This window comes from Zophobas morio, unplaced genomic scaffold (genome assembly GCF_036711695.1).
Source record: "Zophobas morio isolate AGI-343-1 ecotype UQ-CSIRO unplaced genomic scaffold, CSIRO_AGI_Zmor_V1 ptg000227l, whole genome shotgun sequence".
In the NCBI taxonomy this organism is placed as follows: Eukaryota; Metazoa; Arthropoda; class Insecta; order Coleoptera; family Tenebrionidae; genus Zophobas; species Zophobas morio.
In genome coordinates, this window is record NW_026972331.1 from 30473 (window position 1) to 57844 (window position 27372).

General features: G+C 23.9%; 3 protein-coding genes and 1 long non-coding RNA gene across 4 annotated transcripts; 3 read left to right on the top strand and 1 right to left on the bottom strand.

The window, feature by feature from the left end:
* Positions 1–865: 865 nt before the first annotated feature.
* LOC135146400 (putative pre-mRNA-splicing factor ATP-dependent RNA helicase PRP1) lies at positions 866–10879 on the bottom strand. The gene is made up of 11 exons (XM_064078568.1): positions 10799–10879; positions 10527–10713; positions 9971–10137; positions 7084–7187; positions 5508–5628; positions 3923–4021; positions 3482–3636; positions 2658–2792; positions 1858–2182; positions 1416–1713; positions 866–1362 (listed from the first exon to the last, which is right to left on the bottom strand). The coding sequence occupies exons 1-11, from the start codon at positions 10869–10871 to the stop codon at positions 885–887; spliced, it is 2142 nt and encodes a 713-aa protein (XP_063934638.1). The 5' UTR covers positions 10872–10879; the 3' UTR covers positions 866–884.
* Positions 10880–17752: 6873 nt separating this feature from the next.
* On the top strand, positions 17753–20167 carry LOC135146407 (uncharacterized). The gene is made up of 11 exons (XM_064078574.1): positions 17753–17814; positions 17885–17988; positions 18054–18180; positions 18237–18292; positions 18387–18485; positions 18910–18974; positions 19302–19412; positions 19490–19566; positions 19692–19735; positions 19942–20091; positions 20159–20167. The coding sequence occupies exons 3-11, from the start codon at positions 18063–18065 to the stop codon at positions 20165–20167; spliced, it is 729 nt and encodes a 242-aa protein (XP_063934644.1). The 5' UTR covers positions 17753–17814; positions 17885–17988; positions 18054–18062.
* A 53-nt stretch (positions 20168–20220) lies between these two features.
* On the top strand, positions 20221–22324 carry LOC135146413 (uncharacterized). Its single transcript, XM_064078579.1, has 8 exons — positions 20221–20276; positions 20335–20432; positions 20498–20550; positions 20605–20729; positions 21109–21363; positions 21511–21660; positions 21763–21846; positions 22258–22324. Exons 4-8 carry the CDS (start codon positions 20614–20616, stop codon positions 22322–22324), a joined length of 672 nt encoding a protein of 223 aa, XP_063934649.1. The 5' UTR covers positions 20221–20276; positions 20335–20432; positions 20498–20550; positions 20605–20613.
* A 126-nt stretch (positions 22325–22450) lies between these two features.
* LOC135146399 (uncharacterized) lies at positions 22451–23803 on the top strand. The gene is made up of 5 exons (XR_010283805.1): positions 22451–22553; positions 22608–22687; positions 23386–23436; positions 23558–23653; positions 23713–23803. It is a non-coding gene; the product is annotated as an uncharacterized LOC135146399 (long non-coding RNA).
* The last annotated feature ends 3569 nt before the right edge of the window (positions 23804–27372 follow it).

A 27372-nucleotide genomic window follows, 5' to 3' on the forward strand; every position in this document is an offset into this window, starting at 1 on the left:
AAACTAAAGGCTATTTTTTAACTAATCTTCCTACTTTAAAATGTCAAGATTTTTTTTTCTCAATACTTCGTTGATTGATGTTTTATAAAAATTAGCTTTTCTAAAAAAAAAAATACCAATTAATTTCTAACTAACTTTCTTATTATCGATAGTTAGGATTGCTTAGCAGACTCGTATTATATATTTATTGTTGATTTTAAAATAATTTAGATTTATATAATTTTATTGTAAAGTTTACTTTTGATTTTGTCTGTTATTTTTTTTTTACTTTTTTTATTGAAAATATATTTACTATTGTTAAATTTATGTTTTATTTCTTTATAATTTGTGTAATACACACTTTTAAAGTTTTATTTTATTACTAAAATAAATTCTTTTTAACTTTATCCCTTTTAATTTGTTTGATATTATTTTTCAATTGTTAAATACTCCTTGTATATTTAAATTAAAATATTTTTTATTTTTTTATATAATTTGTGTATTACATGCTTTAAAGTAATAAAAAAATATTTTAATTTTAATTTATAAAATTTTATTTTAAAAATATTTTATCACTGATTTATTTTTATTTATTGGATATAAATTATTTAGTTTGTTTATTAGAAGTTTTCCTTAATACCGACTTAAATATTTTCCAGCATTATAAATCTGCAAATTATCTATTACTATAAAAGATATAACCAAAAGGAATTTGGCTCAACTCACGCTTAAAATTTTTTTTAAGTGTTAAAGTTTAAATAATATATGTATGTACTATAACTTAAAAAATATATAAAAGTTTCATTAAAAAATAACTTAATAATATATAAAGTTTATTAGTCAGATTAAACTATAAATACATTTTTTTATACAATCCAAATAACAATGGTGAATAATTTTAAATATTAATCCCAACGGCTGGCTTTCTCCCTTTTACTAGAATTACTACTACTATTATTGATGCTTGTTTTTCGCTTTCGAGCCTCAAGCAGTCGAGCTAACGCGTATTTTGCAGCGCATTTTGGAAAATTATCCAAATCGTAGTAGTGTGGGGCCTGATCAAGAAGCCACTCCGGGCGGATGTCCGTGACTGTCCTGATATAATTCTTGCCAGTGAGCACAAACTCATTGTAAACCACCCACTCAGGACGCTTCGTCATCGATTTCGAAGGATGCAATTGCACAACCTGATTATCCTTAATAGTCATGTACTCGCCCGACTTGCCTGCATGCGCCACTTGCATGAAATAGCCGGACACAAGCGCCTTCCGGATATTCACAAAATATTGGGAACTAGTGAATTCGCTGCTGTTCAAAGAAAGACCGAGACGCTCAAGAATACGCACGAGTTGCGTACGGACATTGTCTGCAGACTTGAGAGATCTAATAATAATAAAATAAAATAAAAAAATAATAAATAAATAAATAAATGAAACCTTTGGTTCAAAAAATTATCAAAACACCAGCGAGAGTTCAGCTCGTTTTCCTTAAAATCCTGAAAAACTTTCAACAAAGTCAAATGATCGCCGTCTTCATGGCAGAACTGAGCCTTGACATCGTCGGCGGCTCGCTTAGAATCGTTCGGGCGGAGAAACACGTTCGGCACGGACAGCATGGCGCAGATGGACACAATTTCCTCAGCACAATGGAAATCCGGGCTCGAAACTAACATTTTAGACATTTGCGGGTCCAATGGAAACTCGGACATTTGCTCTCCAAGTACTGTCAAGTTTCCTTAATGATAATGATAATGATAATGATATTGATAATAATAATAATAATAATAATAATAATAATAATAATAATAATAATAATAATAATAATAATAATAATAATAATAATAATAATAATAATAATAATAATAATAATAATAATAACCATCATCATCCAAAGCGCCTAAATAATTCAACAATTCCAAAGCGCGCATGAGAGTCTCTGGTGCGGGCGGATCCATAAAGTCAAAACTCACGAGGTTGGCAATGCCCAACTTTTTAAGCTGCAGGACGACTCCGCCGAGATTCGACCGCAAAATTTCAGGATATGTGTTTTCTTGAAGGTCATTGGTGAAAGAGTGAAGCGTGTACAACCGGAAAGCCTTTCCGGGCCGAGTGCGTCCGGCACGACCCGCACGCTGCTTGGCGCTTGCCTTGGAAATCGGCGTTACTAGGAGAGACTCCACGCGCACGCGGGGATTATAGACTTTCTAATAAATAAAATAGTTTTATATTATTATTATTATTATTATTATTATTATTACATTCATTAATACTAAACTAATAGCAAAGATAATAAAAATAAGTTTGAAAAAATAATATAAAATTACATTTATCTATAAAAAAATTCATAATTTTTTTATTTCCTGTAAGAATTTGTTTTAACTATATTTTATTATTAAAAATAGTAGTTCTACTATATAATTATTATTATTTTTAGAAAAGTTCAACACCACTTTTAAATAAATTACTTTTTTTAAAAAGTTATCATCAGTTCATATATATAAATAATAAATATTAGTCTACAAAAAAAAATTATTTATAATAACAAATAATTAATATACTATTTCTTTAAGTATAATATGTAAATAATTATAGTTATTAGTAGAATTGATAATAATAATTAGAATATTTGTGATAAAAATAAAATTGGTAATAATATTATCGCAACAAAAAATAGTGGACCTGCTTAGCAAATCCTGGATCGATGACGAATACCACGCCATCAATGGTCAGTGACGTTTCTGCAATATTAGTGGATACAACAATCTTTCGGGAAATTGCACCATTTGATTTGTGGGGAGGGGCGGCTTCAAAAACCTAAAAAGAGCAATAAAAAAAATTAAATAACTAAATAATAATAAACAATTAATATAATAAATAAATATGTAATAATAATATATAAATTGTATTAAATATATAATAATCGTAAAAAATAAAGAATATATAAAATTTATAATAATAAATAAATAAATATAGTTAATGTCGAATATAATTTTTTGATAAAAAAATTTATACTATAAAAAATTTGTAAAATATACAAGAAAATTTGTAAAATAAAATAAATAAATAATACAATAACAATAAAAAATATACAAATGTTGTATAAAAATAAAAATATTAATGAATAAATAGTAGTATAAAAATATACAAGAATTGTTATGATACAACCAATAAAAAATTATAAAATCAAATAAAGTAATAATAAAAATTATTTATAATATAATAAAAAATATAAAATTGTTATATAAAAATAAAAATAATAGTAATAATAAATATATAAATTAAAAAAAAATAATAATATATACATAATATAAAAAATACAGTATAAAATAAAATATAATATATAATATTTAAACGGAATACAAAACTTTGGTTTAATAAATACATAATAAAAAAATATTACTACAATAAAAAATATACAAATAGATAATAAAAACAATTTAAAAATAATAAAATAATAAAAAATAAAAAATAATTAAATTAATGATGATAATGCTTCATTGGACCCTTTGCTGCAATTTCGGCGGCAATGAAGAGTATAACGGGACGATTTTACAATCACCCGCGTCCGGGCCAGCCGCAGCAATTTCATTCCGGATTTTCTGGCAGGCGTCCTCGATTTCTTCTTCTCCGGTAAGAAAAAGTAAAATATCGCCTTCGCCTTATAAATAAAAGTATTAAAATAATAAAAATAGTAGTAATTATATAACCATAAATAAAAAATAAACTTCAAAAAAGGTTTGTAGATATAAAAAAGTATAGATAAAAGTTATTAAAAAAAAGTAATTATATATTATATAATTATCATAAGAAACGTATAAAAAGTATAAATAAATAGTAAAAAAAATCAGTTATATACTTAACCAATGAAAAGGATATAGATAAATTAATCAGTGTATGAATAAATAAATAAGCCAATAAAAAAAAAGAAAAAAATTAAAAAGAACCTTCACACAAATGAATTTGCACGGCAGTTCTAATAGCAGAAGCCAAATAGTCACGTTCAGGCTCAGTTGTATAGAGAAGTTCTACTGGGAAGGTACGTCCTTATAATAATAATAATAAACAATAATAAAAAATAATAACATTATAATAATAGTAAAATGTAATAATAATAATTAATAACATTAATAATAAAAAACTAATAAAAAAATATAATAATTATATAAAAATAAAAAATATAATGAACGTAATAATAAAAATAATTAATAAAAAGTATAATAATAATAATAAATAACAAACGAATAATACAATAAAGGATAATAAGAACAATATAAATATAATAATTAAATAAATAATAATATATAATAGTAAAAGTAATAGCAAAGATAATAGTAATAAATAAAAAAAATATATAATAAATAAAAAAAAATTAATAATAGTCGTAACAGTTAAAAAATATTAATATATAGTACATATAGGAATTAATTAAAAGTATATAATGTAAAAGCATATATGTAATGTATAATATATAAACAATAATAGTAACTTATTTAACGATAATAATATGAATATAAATAAAAATAATAAATAAAAAATATAATAACATAATATATATAATAATAATAATAAAATATTATAAATAACAATTGTAATAGTGTTAATAAAGAATTAAAATAATAATGATGGCATGTATAATATATAAATATTATAATAAATAAAAAATTTTGTATAATAAAATTTATAATAAAAAAAGATTAATAATTATAAATGGAATAATAATAATTATTTAAAAAAGTAAAATAACAAAAATATATAAAAATAATAGCATGTAAATATACTTAATGATAATAAAATTTATAGAAAAAATTAATTATACATAAATTGTGTTAAATAAAATAATAAATAAAAAAAGTAGAAGAATATATAATATTTTAAAAAAAAATACCAAAGAGTAAAAAAAAATAAACAAAAGCTTATAAAAGAAACTATATATATATAGTGTTTTGAATAATATAATGAATATAAATGCATTCAAAAAATTATAATTAAAAAAAAATAATAATAAATAAAAGTAAAAGTATATATTCTTGTTTAAAAATATAATTAAAAGTAAATAAAAAAAACACAGAAGCATTAAGTTGTTTAATATATACATATATATAAAAAAAGCTTATAGTACGAAATTTATAATTATTGTGTTGTTAATAAAATCATAATAATATAATAGTGAATGATTTAAAACATTATTATAATAACAATAGAGGTTAAAGCATAATATAATGTTATAATAATAATAAATAAAAGTAAAAAGCATATATAATATTGTTATAATAACAGTAATGATAAAAGTAAAAGCATATAAAATATTAAAATAATTATAATAAATAAAAGTAAAAGTGTATAAAATATTAATATAATAATAATAATAAATGTAAAAGCATATAAAAATTGGTTATAATAATAATAATAACAGTAAATAAAAGTAATAAGCATATATATATTGATATCATAATAATAATAATAGCAATTTTATAATATATAATATATAAACCTATAATCATAATAATAACAAGAATAATAAGTAAAAACCTGGAACTACCATGAGAGGAGCGTCATTAAAGTAAGACTGAAACTTTTCAGCATCTAAAGTGGCCGACATCACCACAAGTTTCAAGTCTTTTCGTTGTTCCATAACTTCCTTTAATAATCCCTAACATAATAATAAAACTTTTATTAATAAAAAAATATATACTTTTTGTAATTTTTTTCATTATTTTTCAATTCATTTATATATATTTATAGAAAATATCTTAAAAAAAAGTTAACTGACGAAAAAAATTCGAAAAATTGTCAAAAAATATCCCAATAATAAAAATAAGACCAAATTAATAATTAATTTATAGTCAATTTTAAAGTCTGTAGGTTCCAAAAATTAATTATAAATAAACCAATACCAAAATACTACTAAATCACAGATGATGTGTACAAGTTAAAAAAGAGGATACAAGTAAGATATAATAAAATGTCACAATATATAATTAAAATGCTTTTAATTTTATTATAATTATTTTTTCATTAAAAGTTGTTATTTACTATAATTTTTTATTTCTTTGTTTTATAACTTTTTTCAAGAGTCCAGTTACAATAAATAAGCTAAAACTAAAATTTTAATAAAAAAAAAATCAATCGTTGATACAAAATAAAAGTAAGAAGTGAAGTATTCCTACACAAACTGTACCTACGAATTATAGTAAATACATTAATTACTACCCGAAAACTCATAAACAACTAACATTAATATTATTAAGTACCAATTAATAATAATAAAGTTGCAAAATAAAATAAGCAAACAATAAATATATAATTAGCGCCTAATAATAAAATGATATATAATTGGAAAATAGGTAGCAATTAATAAAATAGAAACCAAATAATAATTATTAGTGCCTAATTATAATATAATGTAGAAGAAAAATAATATTAAGAAGCAATCAATGTTATAGAGCCAAATAATTTAGCGACTTATAAAATGTAATAATGAATAATGGGTAGCAAATAACAAAATGGGAGCCAAATAATAATAGTTAGTGCCTGACGTTAATTTACAAGATAAAATAGGTAGCATATAACAGAATAGAAACCAAACGAGGACAATCAGCATCAGATAATAATATTAATAATATTTAACAAAAAAAATTAGTAATAAATATATTAGTCTTTAATTTAATACGAATAATAAATATAAATTATAAAAAACATAAAATACTAAAAAGTCTATACAAATAATAAAATTTTGTTGTAACAATATAGAACAATAAATACTACGAAAATGATAGTCCCAAATATATTAAACATAATAACTAATTAACTTTTGATAGAAGTAAGTAAAAATATAAAAAAATGAAGTGACGCATTTATATATTTAGGTATTATTAATTTAGTATTATTATTAAACTTTATAATTAGCAATAATAGAGTTTCAAAAAATAAATTATATATTTTTAGATATATATTTATACATATTACTATTACTTCATAACTAACAATAGGTCACTCTAAACAAGATATAAAAATCGGTTTTATAATATCTATCACAATTATTATTATTTGATAAATTCGTGATAATTATTAATATATTTTTATTTATTATAATTATTTAATATACCATCAAAACATCAGTTGCTAACGTCCTTTCATGTGCTTCATCAAGAATAACGCAGCTGTAACGCTCGAGTAATGGATCCGCCATGGCTTCCCTAAGAAGCATTCCTGATCGTTTATTGGTTAATTTAAAGAGATAATTTTATCATCCAATCATGTTTAAAAATTGTTAATAATTATATTTAATATTGCATTACTGGTTTTTTATTAAAAATTTTAATTTTTTTGAAGTGTTTTAAATATTTCCTTTAAATTTATTATATTCTTAATAAATAGTAAAATATAAATAAAAATTGTTAAATTTTTAATATCAGAAAAAAAAAAATAAAACCTTCTTTCTACCCAAACAAATTCATTAATTAATAACAATAATAATAATATAAACTTAAAAAATAATAATAAAGTAATTCATAAGAAATTAACTTAAAAAAATATAAAAGTTATTAAACATTTAATTATTTAAATAAAATTAAGTAATATGATTATATTAATATTCATTACACATAAAATGTAAGTCCAACCCCTAAAAGTAAAAAAATAACAGTTTACAGTAAAATTCATTCGTTAATAATGCTATAATTATAATTTAATCAAATTAATGATAAAAACAATATAAGAAAGTCGATAAGTTATTAAAAAATAGAAAAATTATAACTATTAAAAATGAGTCGATAATACACAGAATTAAATTTAAATAAAATATATTATACTTCTTTATTAACTAATAAATTATTTATAATCATCAATAAATTTTTATTTAATAAGACAAATAAGTATAGATATTCTTTTAATTTATAAAAAGTTATAATTTATATTTTTTATAATTTTTTTTAACGTATTACTAATTATTGTTATTATTTCTTAAAATTTTATATATATAATTATTTTTAAAATTATATTAGACAATAGATTATACTTTTTATAAATTAATAGTTTTCTATGTATATTATAAATATACGCGACTAAAAATTTTATTTACATTGCTATAAAAAAAATTACATTACTAAACTAGTATTAGAAAATTTATATTAGAAAAATATATAAAATATATGAATTATTACATACAAAAGTTATGAAATAGTTATTATTTATATAATACATAATTATAAATATATTAAAATAGTCGTAGAGCAGAAATTTCTCATAAAAATGAGCGTAAAACATAAAATATAATAAATAAAAAATTTAATAGCAAAAAAGCCAAATAAAGGTTGTTTATATTTAAAACTGGCGCATTATTAAGTAAAAATGTATGCAACTCAGATAAAAATGTTCAGTTATGCCTATCAATCGAACCGATTAAAATAAAAACAGTTATTTTGTATCTAATTAGCATCAAACAACAAATAATAAAAAATCCAATTTTGCTTTTAACTTAAATTAAATTGCTTCCATATTACAAATTATTTTACAAAATTCAGGAAAATAACACAAATTTGTCGCATTTAATAATAAAAGTTAGCAATATAATTTCCAGTATAATTAAAAAAGAACAATTTAAACAAATTAACCAACAAGCAAAGCTACGTCTTTAATAAGGGTACAGTTTTAACTATAATATTCAATTCGCCTCACATATCGAACCAAATAAGCAAAAAAATAGTAAATTGCTTCTCCTAATAACTTGCACAAATTTAACAAAAATGTCCAAATTTATAATTATTACTGAACCAGATAATAAAATTAGTATTTTTAATTTCTACTGAGTGAGTGAGTTTCCTTGCCAAAAAGTTATTCAATACTGTTATAAATTCTTGATAACTTTTTTCTCTATTATTTTTTTTCTGGCTAAACCTTTCTTTTTAAATTTATTCCACTCGATTTATAGTAAAATAAAGAATACTAACTAAAAAAACATTAATAAAGATAAAAAAATTTTTAAACAATAAAAACAATATAAAATGCCTGTATAGTTTAATAGCTACAATTTATTAATATGTATCAAACAAAAACAAAAAAACACCAGTTTAGTAATTTTTTTTTTTCTTAATTTTTTAGAACAATTTAATTCTTTAAAATATTGAAAACTAAAGTTGATTATAAATAATAATTGTAAAAAATATATTTCTGCTTGGAACAATAATGATCTTATTAAAGCAAAAAATAAAAAAATAAAACTAAAAAATTTTATTTAAATAATAATTACCATTTATATAATAACTAAATAGTAAATAATAATAAATAATAATTACTAAAATTAATAAATAATAACAATTAGTGACTTCCATAATAATAATCATTTTATGTAATATAAGTAATAAAAGAATAATAATAACTATTTATGTAGAATAATTATAATAAATATTATAACTAAAATAATAATAATAAAAGACTTGCATAATAATTGTTGTAATAAAAAATTTATACGTATTATAATACTAACTATTTATGTATAATCATAATTAGAAAAAATAGTAATAACTAAAAAGTAAAAGATAACAATAATAAAGGACTTAATAATATATTTATTGTAATAAAAATAAACTTGTATTAATAATAATTAAAAAATAATAGATAATAATAACATAAGGAGTAAAACAAAAGAATATACTATAAAAAACAATAAAAAATTTATAATCAACTATTACTAATAAAAAGTTTGTAAAGCAAATAATTCTTAAATCTTTTATTTCAAGTAATAATAATAAACTGTTAATAAATATAATAAATATATAATTCTACTTATTTTAAATTTTCGGTGTATAGTATTACTTACACTATATTAGTTATAGCCTTTGGAAAATATAATCATTATACAATAATAAAATGATAAAACGAGTGTAACCGATTCTCAATTTTTAAATTTTTAATAGTTAAATAATTTTTTAATACTTTTCTAAATTAAAATAACTTCTTCAATATAATTATTATTATTATTATATAAAAATAACCATCAGTGCAATATTTGAGTTTAGTTTTTGAAGAAGTACAATCCTCAAAGCGAATGCTATAACCAACTTCTTCGCCAAGCTTGACGTCCATTTCCTCAGCAACACGTGCTGCTACAGACATGGCCGCCACGCGTCGTGGTTGCGTGCAGGCAATCATCCCTTTTCCTCTACAAAATTATTATGGGCAAAAAAAATTGTATGCAATAAAAATTATTAACATTTTATTATAACTATTATTACAAAAAATCAAAAGAATGAAAAATAAGTATATAATATTTATAACCTTTATATATCTAATAATAAGTTTAATAAATTAAAATTAATATCATATATAATATAAATAAAGATGAAAACCACTATAAATTATAATAACATAAGTATGTTTAATAATACTAATAAAAACTATCACTTACTGTAAGGAAAATAAAAGTATGTATAATTAATATAAATAAGAAAACTAAAATATATAATATATAGGGCATATTAAATACAGCTATAATTTATTTATAATAATTTGTTAGCTAATCCATAAAAAAGATAGCATTAAGATGACCACCTGTACAAAGGATTAAGATCAATGCACCATTGAGTAATCTGAGTAGTTTTCCCGCTTCCAGTTTCTCCAACCAGCACAAGGCATTGATTGTCTTTAAATTTCTTTATAAACTCATCTTTTTGTTTCCAAACAGGCAATGCCATTCTTTTTTCTAAAAGCTCATAGTATTTTTGCCTAAAGGGCAACCCTGTAAGCGATTTGAAAAATATATATATATATAACCATATTCAAATCTGATACTCTCTTAATAAAATTAAAAGCTACTAAATTACCCGTTAAAGGATTAATGCTAGAAGCCTTTTTATTATGTAAATCATTCAACTCAATTCTGCGCTTTTGAGACATTTTGAAAGATACTAAGATTCTTATAAAAATATCTAATTTTTTTAATAGATATTATATCGAAAATACTAAAGTCAAAATATTTAAATGTTATTGCTGAAATCTTTGTTCTCGTGCAAAAAAAAAAAAGAGCATAAGTTCTAAGGAAAAAAATTGAAAGGAATTATCGGCACAAGAAGACGGCCAGTAAAATCAAAAAGATCCTTCTGTCTTTACATGTGGTAAGACTTGACTCATTAGTTGTGAAGTGCCTATATGCTTCTTGTTTGTTTCAATTTAAACTTAAAATATTTATTAATTTTATATGACCAAACTTTTTTATTATCATTATTTTCAATTAAATACACTTTACGAAATTAAGTATAGTTTCTTTGAACTGCTTAAGGAAATTCTAGATCCTGCACAACTTTAATAAAGTCCTCTTTTCTTCTACGCATACAACATATTTTTTTATGGAAATAACTTAAATTTAATAGTTTTTCTTTAAAAAATTATAAAAGCAGTTTTTGAAAAAAGTGGTTTTTTTTAATAACTTTGGATAGTATTTATACTCAATAAAAAGAAACTTTTATTAAGTAAACTGGTAGTGTCTTTGTTCCATTTCTGTTACAGTAAGAGAAATTGAACTAAAATTGCAACAAACGCGGCCGGGTCAAGATTTAACATTTAGAAAGGTAGCTTTCAATCATCTTTTCTAAAAAGTCAGTAAAAAGTAATTTAAAACAAATTAAAAGAAAAGGAAAAATTTTCTTTGCTCTATTTTTTTAGATAAATGTGAACTCAAGCTTTAAAATTCTAAGTAATTTTCTCCCATATATATTACTATACTATTTAAAAGGTAAAAAAAAAATTACTTCGTTCTTAATTTTGCAAAATTTTTCACAAAAATATTTGGCAACTTCAATGCTTTATTAAAACTTTTTCGAGAACGTTTATTATTTACTAAGATCCCCTTATTAATTACAAAAAATTTAGTTAATTTCACAAATTATTAGCTCCGAGAACTGGCATATTGCAGGAAATAATATACTTATAACAAAAGTAATTAAAAAAAATGAGAAACGTATTTATTTAACTTTTACTTCCCCCAAAAGCACTACCGGCAGGCAAACTGGCCAGAGCACGTTAAAAAATATAGCCATACACGTGTTCACCCACTTTTCTATGTATTGTTGCTGCGATTTGAACAACCCTCATAGTATATTTTACATGTAACAATAGCATTCGATAATAACAATGAAAACTTCACCTGTGGTAGCTTTAACCACCTGGCAATTACAAAGTTTAATACAAAATTCTCTGCATTAAATGAACCAATTACACTTATGCGATTTTTTAAATTTATGCCACACTTCAAATGTCCAAAAGAAGTCGCATTTTTCAAATCCGTTTATTTTTAGTGGAGAGCGCAGGGGGTGTGGCGATCGTCGTACGCTTCTAGCGATCTGCGTTAGATGAAATCCCCTCGAATGGAAGTCTTTTAGAGTTAACGGCGGAGGCTTACCAATTACTGGAAAGTTCACAATATTACATAGTATTTACTTCGCATTTTGTAAAAAAGAAAACATTAACAATTTTCCAATGTTAGTTACGATATTAAAAATTAAAACGTATGATTTACGAAGTTTCATGATTATTTTAAGAGTTTATTTTAAAAAACTTGCAGCTTGGTTAAATAATAGAGGATATAAATTAACACAAGCTGCTAAAGATAATATTGGCGTTTGCTGGGAGTTTAAATACAGCAGAAACTAATCAACAATATCTTATATTAATTTTAAACTCTTTTTTATGTGTTTAAATTTGAATCTAAAGAGCTTAAGTTCAGGAAAGGGATAAATTATATAAAAAATGAAAAAGGTTTCATTAGGGCAATATAAGGTCTTAACTCCGAAAACAAAAGTAATATTTGCTTCTCAAACGCACAACTGCTGCGCAAATTTTTCAAAAATTTTTAATAAAAGTAACTTTTACCACAATTATATTACAAAAGAGCTCCTTAACTTAACTTCAAACACTACATTATATAAACTATTATAGTATACATATCCCTAACTGTAATGTCTGTATTATTCTAAATAATTAATTTATAATATTGTTTTTAAATATTGCTAATTCAAATTAATTACTAATTATTACATAAAAAATTTTAAATTATTAGTTTCTATAAAGGTTGTTCAAATTTTTTTTTAGTTTAATGAAAGTTACTTTATAAGACTAATCTGCGTTCAGACCATGAGTTTTGAGTTTCTTACAAGTCCCGAACATATAAGAAAGAAAATATGCCAATGCCAAAAGAAAAAGTATAAATATAATAAAAAATTAAATCTAAAAAGAAAGAATTTTATTAATTTTATGTTCGTTGCTTAGCTTGTTAGTGTTTACCAGGTTTAATAAACTAATGGTTTTATTAATGGTGGTTTCTTTAAGGATGCTTTCTCATAGGTCCTTTATTTAAGAAACGTTACTAATAGGGTACTTTTTCAACAAAAATAAAAGGAAGGATACTGTGAGACGCTTGTTTTCACCGATTTTACCTCAGAGCTTTCTCCCCTCAATTTAAATAAAACGAGGAATAAGTCAGAAGTCTTTAATCTCTAGTTCTTCTAAATTGCTTCCATCAAATTTATGATCACTACTAAGCTTAGCAGTTTTTATACCACAAGTTAAACATTTATCATGTAAGAATCGAGCAGGAGGTGAAGGATTTATAGTACGGCTTGGTATAAAGAGTATTAGCTTTAAGTATCCGTCTTGAAAATTTTGAAATTATTACTAAATATTCTCACATACGAGCGTACACTGTGTTTAATAAAAATATAAGATGCGTTACCTCTTTAAATTTATTTTTAAATGGGCGTTTACTGCCAAGAAAAAATTGTGTGTAAACCCTTCTTTGTATAATTTAAGAAAACTATTTAATTTATACTGTGACAATAGCAAAAGCTTAATGGATTTATAAAATATTATCATAGAACCTATAACAACCGACTATAATTTTTAAGAGCACAGAGTCAACTATATGAAATATATATAGCTCATAACTAAATGAGGCCTTTCCTTTTTTATGGACGAATAATGCAGATAACGACTTTTAAAAGTGAGACGTTAAGATTAAGTAGCCCTTTAGTTGCGTCATCATAAATTTATATGTCAATTATTTAATTTTAACAAAAAAATATAACTCCCCTTTTTGTATAGTCTCAATCATTTTTATAATATAAATTTGTTTAAAAACTTTTATAAATGGTTTATTTTACGAAATTTTTTTTTTAAAAAGGAGAAATAGTGTTTATTTAAGTTTAACGTTTGCCATTAGAGGGGGAATGTAACTTTAGATATTACCAATAACCAAAGCTAGTATGATTTTATTTTTAGTAAGTCCCTTATATAAAAATTTAAGCAACAGATGACTTAAGAAACTGAAAGCATCTGTAATATTATATGTACCATAAATTCTACCATAAATTCTATATATAAAGTGACACCACAACTTTATTATTAAACTCATTATAACGAACTTGGTCGGAAATTATAAGCTTTTTTTTTTCACTTGAAGTTTCAGAATAAAAAAAATCTTTTGTTTAAGGCCTTTTAGTATATAAGGGAAATAACTGTAGAGACGTAGAATTCATTAAAATTCATTGTAATACCGTTTTATACAATTTTTTATCATTGCTACCCATTATTTTGTAATACTAATGTTTCGAAGGATGTGCAGTTATTGTTTCCCATTTAAAAAGCGAAATAGGTAAAGTTTTAGTAAAAATGTTACCACCTGTTTATAGTTTTATTTATGTCTGCTTCCCTTCATTAAAAAAAAAGGTTAACCATCGAAGAACTTTTTTGGTTTTACATGGATAATGAATTTCTTCGATCCCGCTTTCTAGCCTTTATGATCCAGAACCACGAAGAAGAGAATTTGTATTTTTACGAGCAAGCGCTCGATTATAAGAAGGCTTACTCTTTTCTGTGTTCTGAAAAATATTCACTGAAGACGCTTCAAGAAGCAGCGAAGGCGGTGCAGTATGCATAAAAAAAGTTTGTTTGCTCAGGTTAGTAATAATTCATTCTTACTAAATGATAGGCGAATCGATTAATGAAAAGATTCATCCTGAAGGATCCGCCCGGATTAATAACTCTAAATAAAGAAGTAGCAAACTTATGCAAAAGAGGGTTTGAGTATTTCTACGGCCATTTACTGTTGCAAGTGGGAGAGGCCAGAAGACGTAACAAGTGTGTTTAGCTTAAAGCTTTATTTGCACATAATAATGCTTTAAAAAACATTCTTAAATATAAAACAATATGACATTAATATATATTATAATAATATATTAAAGATACATAAATTTGTAAAAGACTTGAGTGTCCCAGGTATCTAACGTTTATAGGAATTAACTAGCCATTTATTATAGTAAATTTTATTATTAACAGTTGTAGATTTTTTATAGAAAATAATAATTGTAAAAAAAATATATTTATCTCTAAAAGTTATTTTAATATGCGGAAATGGAAGGTTAAACCTTCTATAATGTTTTGACTAAATATGTTTATAAACTAGAAATTTTGATACCGAAATTACTGAAGGTGTTGATCTCGAGGAACTGATTACATATTTTAAATATTTTATGGCCCATCTGAAAGCAGCTCTCGAAATTATGGACTATATTATAAAGTGCGGAGCTTTTCGAATCTTCATAAAACAAGAACTTGAAAGAGAAAAATAAATTACAATGATATTTAAAGGTTAATGATATAATCAATATACTGATTAAAAAATTATTTATAGCAGAAAATTACAAGTTATAAGAGGATGTCTTTATAATTACAAGGCTTACTAATTTGTATATTTATGCCTGTTTAAAAGCTAATAAATGCAAATATTGTTCAGTATATTTTTGGTTAGTTTTAATTTACAACCAACTTGTCCATGTTAAGTGGCAATAAAAGTTTTTTTTTTAAAGTAATTATTTTTTTTTTCTTATTATACTTGCAATTTCCTAATATTGTATATAATTTATACTGTTGTAAGAATAAAAAATAATAAATGTAAGGGTTTTAAAATAGGAACGTTTACTATATAGGTAGTAAAAATTTTAAAAAGTAAAAATGCGATAAGTTGGAAGAAATAAAAAGTTAATTTGCGATAATAAAAGAAATGAATGAATTTAGTAATAAGTACAAACTTAAACTTTTTTAATTAGTACTTACGAACTTTTAATAATTTTATAAAGAAAAGAAATAGAAATAAAAAATAAATATAAGCTGAAAAGAAAGTAATTATGTATCTATGTTTTATAAATACAAAGAGTATTATAAACAGACACATTTAAGTTTTCTCTTTTATTTAGAATTTACGGAACATAAAATTATATATAATAATAATTAGCTGTTATAATAGTATTTAGTATTGGCAAAAAGTATTTATTTAGATTGTATAAATCAATACGAATTTGTTCTAAACAAGAACCACTAAATATAAAAATATTTTGTTTTTAACCTAAAAGAAGACTTTTGTTATTAATATTACTTTTATAAGGCACATAAGTAAAGTATAGGAAAAAGTTATTTAACAAAACTTTAACAGAATTTACAGTAAAGTATATTAATGACATAAAATATAAATTTTTTAAAGTTAGTTTTTTTTTACATTTCATTGAAACCATCTCTACAAGATTTACAAGAATTATAATGACTTTTTCCTTAAGAATATAATATTATAAACAGTAGATTAAAAACACTACAGCACTTTAAAATTCAATTTATTTAAAATTTAAGAAAATTAAATTTTTCTATTACAATGAAGTTACAAATTTGCAGTTCAACTTCAATAATAATAAAAAATAATTTGGAAACTATATTAATCTAGGATGCTATATATAAGTTACGTTGATTTAGTATCGAGTTAATTTAATATAAAAGTTTAATAACAAGTTGATAATTATAAAATTAAGAAAAACGAAGCATAACTTATATTAAGTTTAAGTAATAAAACTAAAATAAGCAGCTTTAGGTGTAAATAAACTAATTATATTAAATTCGCTTAAAGAAAATGATAAAAATAGTTCTTAAGAACAAGTCATAACTGTTGACGATTTATGTAAAAGTTATTAAAAATGATATTTTTAACGTTTTCTCACTGAACAATATAAAGCTATTTAAACGTTCTTCACTTATATTTATTTAAGAAAAAAGGATTTTAAAGAAGAGATATTTTTTTTACTTATTAAAAAACGGTATATATATTTATTACTATATTTTTAGCTTTTTATAATATATTATAAAAAGTTTATCTGATAATTTTTTTCCAACTCAAAGAGAATATATATATAATTCACGTTATAAACTATTTTTTAGCACAGGCACACCACTGCCAGTTTTCTTCAGATCTCAAAACGCTTAATTTGAATTCCCCTCTTCCGCAGGGGTTGAGGCACGAGTGCCCACCAGTGTACGCTCTTTATAGAGCTACAATGACTGTCCGAAGGACTGAAAAAGCGGAAAATATCGGGGCCGGACACTCGCCCTTTGGCTTAGTATGGCAGAAAACTACTTAAAACCACCACCGTGAGAGGCGGCCTTGGGTACAAGACCCGAGGTCACCTGGAAACACCGGCAAGCACCTCTGCCATGCAGGCCTTTCCGATCATGAGCTCTCACCATGAAGGGAGGAGCCCCCAGTCGCTAAATAAACTTTTACTAGATAATATCTATTATTAATATGTAAAGGTTTGCTAGCCTTTCTAATAGAAAAATAAAATGTTGATACAGATGTATTAAGGCTGCTTTTTGTATACCTCCAACCCTTTAAATAAAAAAAAAGTTTTTTATTAAGACTATTTGTGAGTGAGAAAGAGTATGTATGACGAATATAAAGAATTATCTGAACAAGAACGAATTGTAAAATTTAGTTTTTATTCTCCACCTACTGCTGGTTATGCAGATGGTAATAAAGCCAAGGAGAAGATTATTTTTTTTTTTCAGGCGCTCTTATAATTTCAAAATAAAAATTTTAGAAATTTATAAATATTTTGGATTTGAAGATGACGACGACGAGTACGCAAAGGGCCGTTACGAAGCGTATAATGAAATTAAAGAAAACTTTGAGAAGACAATTTCGGTTTCTTTTTTTTATTAGTTTGTTTGATTTCTGAGTGATAATAAATTCAAAATTCAACATGAAAGGATTCCTTAATGAACTTGAATTTAAAAATTTTTGAGAAAATAAAAGAATTTATTTTTCAAAGCGATGAAAGTAGCCGTTTTTTGGAACTTCCAAAACAGGAAATTCCAACCGTCATCCTTTCTACTGGTACTTTTATTCATCTTTTTTTTCTTAAAGATTTTTTAAAAAAAAACTCGCTTTAGGGCTTAATTTAGTTGATCATAAATTGATTCTCACCCTTTTGTGTGATTATCTTAAGGTTTTTTATTTAAATTTTTTTTTTAAATAATCATATAAGTTATTTTGATTACGTTAAATATTATTTTTTACTTTTGCATAATTTTAAAAATAAGAACCACGAGCATTTGCATTTGGTAAGGCTTATTAGTAGTGAAAATCCTTCGTTAACGGCCATCGTGAGAAATGTTCTTTTACAAGTTTTAGCCTGCGAAGTAAATTATATAAATATAACAGTTTTTTATTTTTTTTTATACTTTGATTATCTTCTATAATTTGTAATCCACTTATTAAACTTATTTCTAACAATCTTGAATTTCTATTATAACTTATTGCACCTTTTTTAATTTTTAATCATAACTTATAAAAATTAATATTCTCACTAAAAAGTTAATAAGAAGTTATTAATAAGTAAAAAGTACTCTTATAATTTCTTCAGAAAAGTTTTATAGATTTTACAAGTAGGTTATATAAATTTTAATATTTTTATTTAATTATTAATTTTTTTTAGCCTCAATTTTATTATTAATAATTTTAAATAAAAAACTCAAAACCTTTTTAAATGGTCATTTTATCATTATTTCATCCAAAAAATCTTTAATTTATTTTAATTTACTGCTTATTTAAAAAATTTTAAAGCATGAAAAGGAATTTCAGTACGACTTAAAAGCTAGTAAACGAGAAATTAATTACTTATCATCTTGGTAATCATTTTTAATTTAGATTATTATAAATATAAAATTTTTGTATTTATTTTCAATTATTTTAAACTAAATTAATTTTATATATTTTTTAATTTAAATTTTTATATTTTGTAATTTAAAATTTAAATTCTCTATCGATTATATCATTTATTTTAAAAAATTATTATTATAATAAAAATCTTTATATTTTTTATGAAAATTTATTAGTTATTTTTTTATTTTTAATTTAACTTATTAAATAATATTATTTTTTAATAATTTAATTTTACATAAAATATTTAAATCTAAGTATTTTTTTTATAATTAATGAAAATTTGAAATTTTTAGGTATAAAAAGCGATACTTCGAAGCCAAAAACGTTATTCCTATCGTTATTCTATTTGAAGATTTGCAAACTTTTAGTGTGCAGGCCGTTTGTGAATTCCTAACGCAGTGCAGGTTTCAATTTTTTTTTTAATTTTTTAAAAAATATTTATTATTATTTATTATAATTTTTATTTTTTTGAAATCATTAGTATAATGCAACCGGATGTCAAATTTGTTTTCGTATTTAATGTTCCTTTGCTACAAAATGTGGTTCAGAAGTATCCTGGTATTTATCATAATAATATTAATGTTATTATTAATAATATATACGAATTATACTTCTAAAAAAAAAAGTTGATTCTATAAAATTTAAATTTGCTTTTTTCAAATCTTACTTTTAACGATTTTTAGGGCATATTCTTTCCTTGCTTGCTACGGAAAAGTTCGGCCTTCACGTTATTATTATTTTTAATTTTTTTTAATTAATTTATATATATTTTTATAAAGTTATTCTTAATAATAATAATAATTCCTTACAAATAATAATAATAATAATAATTATTATTATTATAATAATAATAGTAATAATAACAATTCATGAGAAGTAAAAATACAATGTTGCTTTTTACCACTAATTAGGTACCTTTGTATCTATATATAGCCCCCGCACGTTTATTTGGACGATATTATTGAGAAAGTGTGTATCAATCCGGCATATCGCTTTTTCCTTCATTCCAGCTCTTTTGCTTATCTGCTTGATCGCTTCACTTCTTACGAACTTTGTTTTTCTACTTTTACCGAAAGTTACAAAGTAAACTTTCGTTATTATCGTTATTATTATTAGTACTATTGTTATTATTTTCAGTATATGCTTACAGACTTTATAATGAATGCAAAACTCGGTTTTTTCTGTAGTAAAGAAATTGGCAGTACTTTTTTAACTACTTTGCCTCATCGCTATTGTGAACAACTACGCTCTCTGTTTTCCTTTCGCCTGTTAACTTTTTATATTATTATAATTACTATTACTATCATTATTATATATTCTCTCTAGTTATTTTGAAAGAGAACTAAAAAATGAACCCAAACTTCAGCTGCTCTTATTGGACAACGACTACGTTTTGAAACTTTTAATAAGAAAATTGTTAGCAGGTAACGCTTTTTGCCTTAATAGAAAACAATAACTTTTTATTGTTTTCTTTTATATTTATTTTTAGATATCGATACCTATCATTATAAAAAGTTTATTGCTTTCAAGTTCTTTGCAGAAGTTTTATTATTATTTAAATTATTTTATTATTTATTCTTATTATTATTATTTAAGCTCATAAATATGCTTAAAGTCAGTGCATGTGAGTTCGGAAACTCCATATCTGATATATATTTGTACAGTTTGCAGCATTCCATAATATCGAGTAAAACTTATAATGAACTATTATTATCTTGGAGGTTTATTATTATTATTATAAATATTTTTAATTATATTTATACTTTAAAATTTATAAACTTTGCAATATTTTTATGTTAGAAAAAGAATTTTTACTAGAAAAGTTGTACTTTATATTTACTTTTAGTTAATTTTTTTTAAGTGTGTTATTATTTTTTGTTATCCTCTTTTTTATATTTTTTTTATATTTTTATTTTTACTTACTTGTATTCATATTTATAATAAGTTCATTGAATATAAAAAAAAGAAAAAAACAACAACAATAAGGATAATAGTAATGGAGAGTTGAAAATTTTTTACTATTTTTTATGAATATTATAAACAATTCTTTTGCACAACATTTTTAAATAGACTTTAATAAAAACTTTTTAATATTTACAGAAAAACTGTGGAAAGTGAAGAACTTTTAAATTATCTCAATATTTGTTCCACTCATATCAAGTCGTATCCCTTTATACCGCCCACCTGGACAGACACTGAAAATATTTCTGAAGAATTTTCTCAATGGTTACGGCCCAACGTAGAGGACGTGAAAAGTTTTATGCTCAGCTTGAAGGCAGCTTGCAAAGTACTTGAAAATATGATTTACGAAGGAAAAGAAGATGAATGTCCAGAAAACTTTTTTAATGTGGAAAAGTATTAATATATAAAAATATAAAAGATTTGAAATTTATAAAAATATTATTAAAAAATTAAATTTTTTGATAACGTTTATAATAGTGTTCATAATATTAAAAAAAAAAAGTATAAAAATGAATGCTGCACTTAATTTTTTTTCGCTAGAAAACTTATTGTATCTGAGCTTGGCGACGGGCCACGCGTCGTAGAGGGAGAGAAGTCCGTTGAGCATGTGGACCATCGAAAAATATTGACCCGAAGTCACGTGAGTAACAGCACTATAACGGCTTTCCAGAACTTGAATACAGAGTCCTGGTTGGTTGTTATTTTTTTATTATCTAAATTACTATTTTTATTATTATTATTTATAAGCTTATTAATATTATAAAGTTATTACTAATAAAATTGGTATTTTAGGAGTTTAGCAAAGAAAAAACGGATCGCAAGACTTTTAACGAATACTGAAGAAGCCAAGCATTCTAATCTCGCTGGAACTTTGCGGTTGAAAAAATTTGAACTATTGAATGAATTTAATATTACCATTAAATTAATTATACTTCATTATTTTTATTAATACTTTATAATAATATATTAAAGTTGTAAAAAGAATATAAAAAAATTGCAATAAGATTAATTATAAAATAATAAATAAATATTATTAATATTAATATTAATATTATTATATTAAGTCATCTCTAATATTATCGGCTAAAAATATTATTTATTAGCCAAAGCAGTTAAATATAATTTTACACAATTTTTAGGATGAATTGCTTATTGCTGTTATATAGTAATTATTACTATTATTATTAGTTTTGCTATTATTACTATTGCTATTTTAATTATTATTATTTTTTCCCAGTAAAATTATTTTTATAATTATTTTTTTATATATTTTTTTATTATTTGCAGATATCGAACGAATTATGAAATATTTAAAGAAGAAATTATATCTATATTTCATTCATTTTTTGAGTAACTTATTATTTTTTTTATAAAAAAAACACATTTACCATTTATGACATGTCCTGAGAATTTATTTATATGAATGAATATTTTTATTTTTGTATTAATTTTTAAAGGTTTTCATTGGTGGTAGGAAAGCCTTTAAAAAACCCAGTGAACTTCCTTTATCTGAACTTTTTTACTGTACTGATATCAGCTCGTTAAAAAAGGAGACTGGAGGCTCGTATATAAGCCGGTTACAGGTTGGTGTATTTTTATTTATGTATCTTTTTCTTGCGCAGATTTTTACTCAACAGAATGCTCTGGCCAATCCGGAGGAGTATAATATGCGTTTGGATTCTAAAAAAGTTACAGAGTCGCTATACGAATTCGCAAGGTTTCATTATCATTATTATTACTATCATTATTAATATTATTATAATTACTACTTTTATTCATATTTATATTATAATTATTATTATTATTAATAATATTAGTACTAAATCATTATCATTATTACTGAAATAAATAAATGAATTCTTTATTAATTATAATTCTTTATTTTCTTTATACTATCAATTTCAAAAAAAATATAAATATTAATTTTTAATAAAATATTTCCTATAAATTTTAGTTTTAAATATGTTTTATATTTATATTAATAAAAATTACGAAAAGGGTTCTATATAAATAAATTATGAAACTATATTAAATTATTATATATACCAATAAAAGTTTTTTTTTTGCTTTTTTAATTTTTTAAGGGGTGAAATTGCTTTATGCGTTTAATGTTTATCACAATATTTAAACCTTTAAATATTAAACTAAACATATGGAAATTTTTTCTTGAATTTCTTGTTGACCTTTTTTGAAAGAGAGTTATTTCTGTAATATATAAAACAATTATTATAATTGTAGAAATTTTTTTTATTGGGCTTGTAAAGTTATTTCGTTTTTTTATTGGTGCTTAATTTTATTTATTACTATTATTACTAATAAAAATTAATAGATAAAACTTTCATTATTTCTTCTTTATTAAAATTTATTTTATGAAGAACTATCTTTTTTTTCATTAAAAAATTGCTTATAATGCAGGTCGAGCCCCTACATTTGCGTGGTTTACAAAATATACCTAAACTGCGGGAAGTATTAGTTTTTTTTGAATAATTATCATTATTGTATTGTTTTTTTTTTTTCATACTATTTTTACTTAAAAAAATATAAGTATTAACAGTAATGTATTATTATACATAAAAAAAACGTTCAGGCTTATAAACTTATACGATCTTTTTACTTCATTCTGTGAATTAATTGAACCTAACTTGGATGTCACTATAAATACTGAAAGAAGAAATGAGTTACAGTTTAGCTACTTTTATTTATTTAGTCCTACCAAATTAAATTATTTTCTGCTTATTTAAGCGTTTATTTTATGGAGGCCGTCACCGAACTTCATTATATGGGATTCATTAAAAATACAAACAGAAAAACGGACCACGTTGAACGAATCCTTTTTACGTAGATTATAACTTGCTTAAATAAAAAAAAAATTTTTATAAAACTTTTTTTTGGAAAAAAAGAAATTATAAGGACTTATTAATTATGCTAGCGGGCATTGTAAATATTTTTTTATAATTGATTCGCCATTGAGTTTTATATACAATTAAAATAATTATTACATAACCTTTAATAAATAATAAAATACTTAAGAGCCGAAATTAAAAAAATATATTTTTGCTTTAAAGGAGTCAACGAAGTTTTGATTTACAACTTCTACTAATACTTTTTTATTAGAAATTTGCATTCTTTACTGCACGAAAACTTTTTTGATAGTAAGCGCTGCTACGACTTTTTATTTAAAAAGCAAACGTTTACAATAAAATTAATTTTTAGAAATTTCACTGCGCAACGCTATTACTAATCTTAGCAGTGAAAACTTTATATAGAAAATGAAGCGTGAACCCTTGTTTGAACATAATTAATAAATAATTGTGCAACTTTTTTTTATTTGAAGTTTCTAATTATTACAAAGATAGATGCTGCATATTTGGCCTAATTTAAGGTTACAATAAAATCTACAGGTTAAATTAGAAAACTAAATTTATCATCAGCTTTATTATGTAAAAATGCTACACCTGTGCAGATAAATATAAGGTATTAGATAAATTTAAATAGAAAAAAAATGAGGGAATGCTAAAGTGAATAATTATTATTAAAACAATGATTTTTTAAATTGTTTAAAAGCGGTGTGTTATCTTTGCCAGCCCTACAAAGAATTGAGGCGGCTAATGTTATTCTCCATTTAACCAGCCAGGAGCCCGTATCGGTATCTGCAGCTTACAAGTCACCCTAGCAAGACACTATTCCCTCAGATCGATACGCCCTTGTTGTATATTTTTCAGTTGTTTTAGAGAAGGGCCTTAACTAAGTGCATCCGCCCTCTAACTGCCGTATATCGATAATCTCAACGGCCAACTTTTTTAATTTTACGCCGACAAGCTCGGTCTTGAAAGAAAAAAAAAAGCAAACAGAAAGTCATAAGGTTATTAAAAAAAAAAAAACTATTTCCCGTGACAGTAATAAGCTATATCACAGCAGTAAAAAAGGGAAGGAAGAAATATTATAAACCAAAAAGCAATACATATACTTTTAATAATAAATAATAGAAGACAAAAATTCCTACACCGTAACAGTCAACTACTTTACCAGTAGACGACCTTACTATAAAATTAAACCCAGGTAATAAAAAAAATTAAGGAATTGATTTGAATATATGAAGCCTTGCAAAAACATTTTATTATTTAAAAATATAAAAATTACTTTATTAACAATTTTTTTACAAACTAAATAGGCAGCAAATTTATTCGAAAAAACTATCTAATAAATATTTATTGTTGAAAACTGTTACAGAATAGTAAAACACCTTTTTCCGAATATACTCAATTTACAAAAGTACTATACAGCACTACACGGCTCCAATTGTTTTCGAAGCAACTGCAGAGAAGATTTAACTTTTTACTCGAATATTTCGCTAGTTTCCTCGCGTACACTATTTAAAAATTGGAAAGAACAGGTTTAAAGAATCTTTTGGGGCTTTTTGATAAGAAGGGCTGGTATAAAGTTTGTATACGCGAAAATTTAAATGTTATAGCCGATCTATTTTCTGGTCTTCTATAGAAATGTACATTCGTGCGCATTTAGATCAGATTAAGCGTAGTAAGTCAGGTAATAATAATAATAATAAAATATTGGCTCGTAGTCGAAGTTGTGAATAGCTTAGAAGAAACAGTTTACCCTTTCCGGTTTCAAAAAATGTTAAAAATGAACGGCTATTGAAAGTTATTATATAATTTGCATACTGTTATTAAAAATAACTAAAGCACTTAACTTCCAAGTAGAAAATATACTTTGCTTGAAGGATGCCGTTGGTACAAAGTACAATGTCATTCACTTGTGCCAGACCCTACCTTTACTAAAGTGCTACTTATTGTGCTACTCTAACATGTAATTTATTTAATCCTTGTTTTATTCCCATCATGGTCAGTTGACTTTTATTCCCCACAAAAAAAAAGAGATAAGCTAAAGTGCATTGAGTAAAATTTACTAATTTACTAAATTACATTTTAATATAGTATGCCCACACACATAAATATGTATGACTCGACGAGTGGTCTATGTAAAAATGGTTCCACACACACTCCATTAAAAGCTGGTAGTATTCGATATATGACTAATAGTTTAAGTTTATAAAAAATTGTAAACTTCAGAATTTAGATAATAACTCTAGTAGTGAGCAAAGAAAGGAATATAAGTTCGTAAAGCACAAAGTTGAAGAAAAAAATAGTATTTCTTTTTTCAGCTACTATTCAATATTTTACTAACGCCAACATACACTATGGTTCAAAACTGTCTCAGCCTAATGTATTTTTTATTTAATATAGGTTTACTTTTCAATAAATTGTCTACTTTAAAATAATACACAGTAAACTTCTATTTTCTGTCTACATGGTAATACTCGATCTTAAATTGGTTTAATATGCGAAAAAATAAAGCTGAGAGATTATAAAATAATTTTGCACGTTTAAAAATATAATATCGTAAACGAGGTTTTAATGGTATAATCACTTTTCCTCGTTTTTTCTTTTTCCTTTCACTCTATTCTATTTTTTTTTTTTAAAGACATCGACATGGTTGATACTTGGTTGAGCCTGCCAGTAGTCAAATGCTTGTCTCAAAGATTAAGCCAGGCATGTTTAAAAGTATAAATGGGAACATTAATACAGCGAAATTGCGAATGGCTCATTAGCCAGAATAACTGGTTGTATCCTCTTTGACATACTGGCAAACAGATTGTAGCATAGATACGGCGTTAGATTTTCCCATTCTAATTGTACAAGGGTCCAAAGCTCGCCCAAGTTAGCAGGGGCTGATTCGTATGATCCCAATCCCGTCTTCAAGATTTTCCATGCATGCATGCTAAATGTTATTGAGATCAGGAGATTGCGGAGGTCAGTCTAGCACTTGGAACGACTGTAAATGGAGCAATGATCGCACCGATAGTGCAGTGTGACACGAAGCATTGTCCTACTGAAAAACTAGTACATCAAGGTAATAACACCCTATTGTTCTGGGTAAGTCATTCTTAATGTCTAAATACGTGCTTGTCGTCATGTTCCCTGTCACTCTTTTTTAATTCTCAACTCCCTTAGATATTATACGGACTAACTCATAAATAATCCTCCTCCATGTTTTACATTTGCACCAACTGTTGAAGTACTTGATTATCGCCAGATCGCTTCCACACCATTTAATACTATTTGAACATATCAATGGATCTTGGCCGCGTCCAAAAAAAATACTTTTCCCCGTTCTGAAATGGGCCAATGTTTTTATTTCTTGGCAAACTTGAATCTTAGTCGCTTGTGACGGTCTGTCAAAGCGAGTTTAGTTAAAGTTTTATCGCACAAAGACCAGCAAACTGTAATGCTCCCGAGGTGGTCGATCTTGAAATTGGTCTATCTTATGTTTCTATGACCTTTATATAGCTTTCTGTGCAAATTCAAACGAATCCCGATGTCACTT

What these genes read in the sequence shown, in the direction of transcription:
- LOC135146413 (XM_064078579.1), top strand. Translation starts at nt 20,614, where the DNA reads ATGCTTAAAGTCAGTGCATGTGAGTTCGGAAACTCCATATCTGATATA. An exon ending in GAACTATTATTATCTTGGAG is followed by an intron (nt 20,730 to 21,108) that starts GTTTATTATTAT and finishes TAATATTTACAG; the next exon opens with AAAAACTGTGGAAAGTGAAG. An exon ending in AACTTGAATACAGAGTCCTG is followed by an intron (nt 21,661 to 21,762) that starts GTTGGTTGTTAT and finishes TTGGTATTTTAG; the next exon opens with GAGTTTAGCAAAGAAAAAAC.
- LOC135146400 (XM_064078568.1), bottom strand. Translation starts at nt 10,871, where the DNA reads ATGTCTCAAAAGCGCAGAATTGAGTTGAATGATTTACATAATAAAAAG. An exon ending in GATCTTAATCCTTTGTACAG is followed by an intron (nt 10,138 to 10,526) that starts GTGGTCATCTTA and finishes ATAATTTTGTAG; the next exon opens with AGGAAAAGGGATGATTGCCT. An exon ending in ACTCAAATATTGCACTGATG is followed by an intron (nt 7,188 to 9,970) that starts GTTATTTTTATA and finishes ATAAACGATCAG; the next exon opens with GAATGCTTCTTAGGGAAGCC.
- LOC135146407 (XM_064078574.1), top strand. Translation starts at nt 18,063, where the DNA reads ATGAACTTGAATTTAAAAATTTTTGAGAAAATAAAAGAATTTATTTTT. An exon ending in AACCGTCATCCTTTCTACTG is followed by an intron (nt 18,181 to 18,236) that starts GTACTTTTATTC and finishes AACTCGCTTTAG; the next exon opens with GGCTTAATTTAGTTGATCAT. An exon ending in TGTGGTTCAGAAGTATCCTG is followed by an intron (nt 19,567 to 19,691) that starts GTATTTATCATA and finishes AACGATTTTTAG; the next exon opens with GGCATATTCTTTCCTTGCTT.